Here is a 6,108-nt window from a genome sequence, read left to right as displayed (position 1 = left end):
TTAATTATAATTTTTATTTTAATAGAGAGATAAAGGAAGAGTAAATTTTTCAAAAGAGATTGATAACTTTTACTCTCTTAAATTACCGAAAACATCATAAAACATATCAATAGAATGCACAACATTTAAAATGAAAATAATATTTTAAAAGGGTAAATTTCATTTACTCTCTTGAGGTTTGGGTTAATGCTAACTAGGTCTAAGACTTTTTAAAACTAACAAATTTGGTCCTTACAACTAATTTAGAGACTAAATTGACTTAGGAACCAAATTGACTAATTTTATAAAGTTTTGGACTTGATTAGCATTAATCCAAACTCCAAGATATGTCAGTGAAATTTACCCTTTTAAAAAATAATATCAATGGATTACATTTTTGAGACTTAATTAAAAAATTTACACTAAATACCAATAAATAAGACATTCAATCTGCCAATAAAAGAGGTCAAACTATTCTATTATCCATTGTGCCATACCATACTTTTCCCTTGCAATTTGCAAACAATATTGTATTACACATTATCTGATCTGAGTTGGAGCATTTGAGACCGTTGATCTATTTGATAGAAATCAAATCCAAATCCCCCAAACCGACTTCACTAACTTTTTCCGTATAAATAGTAAGACTCAAACCCAGCCAATGGTTGAGCCACCTTGGCTATCGACGCATTAGATTTTTTTACTCTACCAATTCTGCGATACTTTCCTCTCTCTCTTCCCAAACCACCGCCTGTCAGCCCATTCCGCCGCTGCTCAGCCGCTCTCGCTCCACCGGCCAAACATGGCGACCGCTTCAGGTACTTGTTATTTTTAATTCCCCGCTTCTGTTTCTCTAGGTTATTCTGATTGATTCGTTTGAATCACCTTGTTGCCTGCTTTTATTCCTTTGAATTTGATCGTTTTGGAGTCCGAAATTGACTTTTTAGGGTTAGGGTTTGTTTGGGGATTGCTTTTCTTTCATTGAATTTGATCGTTTTGGAACTGAAATTACATCTTTTATGACTTCCTTAGGGTTAGGGTTTGTTTTGGGATTGTTCAATTTTTATTATAACAGTATTTTGGGGGGGGGGGGGGGTAAAGCTAGCTTTTTTGTTTTGGCTTGCAAACGAGTGAGAAATTTTGCAGTATTGGTATGCCTATTGGTTGTGCATTGAAATAGATTGTGATAAATTGGATATCTTTGCTACATCGTCAAATTTGTGGTACTTTGTTCAATTCATTGTTTTGTGAAAATGGTGTATTTCGTTATTGGCAGCTGATGAGTGATGAACATTTTTAATCATTGAAAAATATGTTTATATATATCCATAGCCGACCCTAAAACTTGGGACTAAGGTTTTGTTGTTGTGTTTTATGGGGTTGCAGTTGCATTTAAATCGAGGGAGGACCATAGGAAGCAAATTGAATTGGAAGAAGCACGTAAAGCTGGGCTTGCACCAGCTGAGGTTGATGAGGATGGAAAGGAGATCAATCCTCATATTCCGCAGTATATGTCATCTGCACCTTGGTATCTCAATGCTGAGAGACCTGTAAGTACATTTATCGTTTTGACGACTGCCGTGCATAACTTCTTCATCTTCCCTGATTTATTGTCGGACTGGTGTGCATAACTTGCAAAAAACAAAGCAAAAATTGTAATTCTCTGTATTTGTTATTTGAATTTCAGAGTTTAAAACATCAAAGGAAGTGGAAATCAGATCCTAATTATACAAAATCGTGGTATGATAGAGGTGCCAAAATTTACCAGGCTGACAAATACAGGAAGGGTGCATGTGAAAAGTAAGTGAACTCTCTCTCTCTCTCTCTCCCACCCACCCACCAATGCACACCCACATTTGAGAATCAACATATTTCCTAAACTCAAGTCAGATAGCAATCAACAGCGAAAAGAGGAAAAAGAAAAACTTAGACTAGCTATGCATCCTGTAGAGGTCTTTTGGTGGTAATGCCTCAAAATTGACTAGTTGGATTTTGTACCATCCCTTTTTTACCATAAAAAAGAAAGCCCACGTTTTTACTTTTTCTTTTCTTTTTTTTCTCTTTATTGCATATGTGGGGTAATAATTTTTTTAATTGCTTCTCAACAGCTGTGGAGCTATGACTCATGATTCAAAGGCATGTATGGAAAGGCCCCGTAAAGTAGGAGCAAAGTGGACGAGCAAACACATTGCACCTGATGAAAAAATAGAGACCTTTGAGCTTGACTATGATGGCAAACGGGACCGATGGAATGGCTATGATGCATCTACCTATTCCCGTGTCATTGAGAGATATGAAGCAAGAGATGAAGCTCGAAGGAAATTCCTGAAGGACCAGCAGCTTAAGAAACTTGAGGAGAAAAACAATAACCAAAATGGTGAAGATGGTGAAGCTGGTGAAGCTGGAATCAGCGATGAGGATGATGATGAAGATGATCTAAGGGTAGATGAGGCCAAGGTTGATGAGAGCAAACAAATGGACTTTGCAAAGGTTGAAAAGCGTGTGCGTACAACAGGTGGTGGAAGCACAGGAACTGTCAGGTTGGAGCTCCCTTCTATTTCCACCAGTTTAATGCCATTTTAATGGAAGATGGAAATAAATGCTTTCCTTTTGTGCTTGCTGGTCTTGTATACAACTATGTAGAAATTTATTCCCACCTGTGGGTTGGATGTTGTATATTACTATTCTGAAGCATATATTTTTCAGGAACTTGCGTATTCGGGAGGACACTGCAAAATATCTGTTGAATCTTGATGTCAACTCTGCGCATTATGATCCCAAAACCCGGTCCATGCGTGAAGATCCTCTCCCAGATGCAGATCCTAATGAGAAATTCTACGGGGTAAGTTTCTTTGAACATTAGATATTGTTTTATGAATTCTTTGGGTGCAGTTTTTGCAAGTTTATAATATGTATTTATCTCACTTTGGTTTCTTTGACTCTTTTATTATAGGGAGATAATCAATATAGGAATAGCGGTGAAGCTTTGGAGTTTAAGCAGCTTAACATCCATTCATGGGAAGCATTTGATAAGGGACAAGACATGCACATGCAAGCAGCTCCATCGCAAGCTGAGTTGCTTTATAAAAATTATAAGGTCATTAAGGAGAAGCTGAAGTCCCAAACAAAAGATGACATCTTGGAGAAGTATGGAAACGCAGCTACTGAAGGAGAACTTCCAAGGGAGCTTCTACTAGGACAGAGTGAAAGAGAAGTTGAATATGATCGTGCCGGCAGAATCATAAAGGGGCAGGTATGATGTGTATCAATGGTTTACTTAGTTTTACAACTTACTCTCTTAAGTTTTAAACTTAAACTTTTGATGAGCAAAAGATGATTGGAATGAAGAGCCATGGGTTTCTGAACAATGTTGATGTTTAGCATTTAGTTGTGAAATGCATGATTAAGGTCTGCAATATGTATAGCATTTTTGGACATGAGTTTGTTCCATGCTCTTTGATCACCCTGTCAAGTCTGATAGGCGGCCATATGGAGTGTTTTCCTTGGGAATATTTTGCTCCAAATTGTTTTTGGGTTTAAATTATTGGTGATTCAATGGCTATGAAATGGATCTAGATCTGGGATTATGATCTAATGTACAATGTTTTAGGATTTTCAGAATGAATTGCCTCTTTGCACTGTTCTATGGTTGTTTTCAGTGAGATTAATTATTTTACTTGGTGTTTGTATCTAAGGCAATGAATACTTTTCATTGGCATTGTTGGTCTTGAAATTCTGATTTTTTGTATTAGACAGTAAAATTCTCAATTACAAAAGAAAGTTGGTCTTTTGTGTTATATTTTCTTGCATACTTATGTAGCATGCTTTATTGCATTTGCAGGAGAAGGCACTTCCCAGAAGCAAGTATGAAGAAGATGTTTATATTAACAACCACACAAGCGTATGGGGTTCATGGTGGAAGGATCACCAATGGGGCTACAAGTGCTGCAAGCAGATAATCCGGAACAGCTATTGCACTGGTGCTGCTGGAATAGAGGCTGCTGAGGCTGCAACAGATCTTATGAAGGCTAATATTGCTCGTAAAGAAGCTACTGAAGGTGTGTATTAGATTTAGGCTTTTTTTGTGTCTTTTCCTTGTAATATTCTTTTTGAAATAAAAAGCAAATTTGTGTTGGCTTTCAATTTGTTCTATTGCTCCTTCAAAGGCCGTGGTATATGATCTAACTTGACATTGTATCTTGAACCTGAAAACAGAGACGCCTACACTACTGGAGGAGAAAAGGGTGGCTACTTGGGGAACAGAAATCCCAGATGACTTGGTTTTGGATGAGAAGTTACTTGCAGAAGCACTTAAAAAGGTGACAGAGGGTCTATGTTTTGTGTTTGTTATCTAACTCTTGTTCTTAATATTCTTTTGTACTTCTACTTCTTCTTTAATATAACTCTAATTTGGGATACCTGCCTGTTTGCGGGATGTTACCTCCCCTAGTCTTAGAGCTTGGGGTTCAGGGGGTGGGGGAACGGGTTCGAGTAGTAATGTAGGATTTCTAACCATTATAAAACTCTTATTAGGGTCTTGGTATAGCTCAAGTGGTATGGAGTTAGGTGTTTGTCTATACCAAGACCCTAATAAGAGTTACACACACGCACGCACGCACAATTGGCCCAGTTGGAGTTTTGACTATAGCTGCAACCTATCTCAAATTGGGGAGAAGGAATGGTCTTAGCTCTTGATTATTCTGACAATCAAAATAAAGAAAGGAAAAAAAAAAAAAACATTGAAATGGTTATGAATTCCATCGAGTTTCCCTAACTTGATCGAACAGCCTATAACTCTTATTAGGGTCTTGGTATAGCTCAGGTGGTATGTAGGTAGGCGTTTGTAACAGATTAGGGGCAATCTATATCCAGTAAGGGCATGAAGTGTTGGTATGATTAGCTTAAATTTTGTCTCTGCCATCCAATTTTGAGTTGAGCTTGGTAGACTTCAGAGTCGTACATTTAAATTTGTAGTTAGATTAGTTAATGAACATTGCTTCACTTGTACACTATTCAATTCTAAAATTTGCTTGGCTTTGACAGGAGGATCAAAGAAAGAGAGAAGAGAAAGATGAGAGAAAGCGCAAATATAATGTTACATGGAATGATGAGGTAAGATCTTTAAAATTCCATGGTTGACTGCAAGATTGTTTTTGAAAGGAAAAAAAAGCAAGTGTTGGATTGTTTGTGTAGCTTGTTGTGGATTTTCTCACCATTGTATGATCAATTGCAGGTTACACCTGAGCAGATGGAGGCTTACAGGATGAAGAGATTCCAGCGTGACGATCCAATGAATAACTTCCCACAACACTAGGTTTAGATCTGCAATAAAGTGGGTGATGGAGCTTCTATATCACAAAGCCTTGAAGCTCTCTTTCTGCTGCAAGGAGAATTACATGCCAGCTGTGTTATAATGCAGTTTCACCAGCTGGCTTCGTGCACCTATTGCGCGGTTGTATTCCATTATGAATAGAGCTATTCTCTCTGATTGGTCCGTCAAATCATGAGAGTTGTGGTGGAATGCTGACATGCATTTGTTTATTTGAATAGTGCTTATATGTCACTTCAATTCCATGTGGAGAATATTTGTAGCTAGAAAAGGCCATCCTTTAGATGTGTTCACTATTCACCAATGATGAATTCCTTTCCTTGAAATGTGCCAGTCTATAAAGTTTCCACCATCATAATGTGATTATCTTGTTGAAGTACCTCCACCAGTAACAAATAAATTTTTTGACTATAGTATGGATATTGGGTTCTAGATGCATGTAATTAGGTTGATCATGGGTTGGGTTGGTTTCGGTTTCAGTTTCATATGAATCTCACTTGAAATGAACTAGGATGCCATGGGGTCAGGTGATTGGACGCACACTGCTCTCAGGTGGGAGCGTTTTTTCTCAGGATGGGGTACTTGGGATGGATTGCCCACTTTCTATTGGTTTCTAGGGGTGGTAATTTGTGTTTGTATGTTGAGTTCGTGTCTTGTCAATTCATGAGTATTCGACTATATGGGTCAACTCTAATCCTACTAGGGGTGTCCATGGGTCGGTTCGGGTTGGGTTTATGCCCAACCTGCGACTGACCTGATGACATCGGGTTTCCGACAAAAAGACCTGTCGCCGATCGAAA

General features: G+C 38.0%; 1 protein-coding gene across 1 annotated transcript; it reads left to right on the top strand.

Annotated features, from left to right (window-relative positions):
- Positions 1 to 613: 613 nt before the first annotated feature.
- Positions 614 to 5,634, top strand: LOC142612534 (pre-mRNA-splicing factor SLU7-A-like). Its single transcript, XM_075784616.1, has 10 exons — positions 614 to 797; positions 1,366 to 1,529; positions 1,667 to 1,779; positions 2,088 to 2,519; positions 2,686 to 2,821; positions 2,933 to 3,232; positions 3,821 to 4,037; positions 4,195 to 4,298; positions 5,023 to 5,091; positions 5,213 to 5,634. The coding sequence occupies exons 1-10, from the start codon at positions 782 to 784 to the stop codon at positions 5,291 to 5,293; spliced, it is 1,632 nt and encodes a 543-aa protein (XP_075640731.1). The 5' UTR covers positions 614 to 781; the 3' UTR covers positions 5,294 to 5,634.
- The last annotated feature ends 474 nt before the right edge of the window (positions 5,635 to 6,108 follow it).

Source organism: Castanea sativa, chromosome 1, assembly GCF_040712315.1.
Source record: "Castanea sativa cultivar Marrone di Chiusa Pesio chromosome 1, ASM4071231v1".
Classification (NCBI taxonomy): Eukaryota; Viridiplantae; Streptophyta; class Magnoliopsida; order Fagales; family Fagaceae; genus Castanea; species Castanea sativa.
This window is presented reverse-complemented; position numbering and strand designations above follow the sequence as displayed.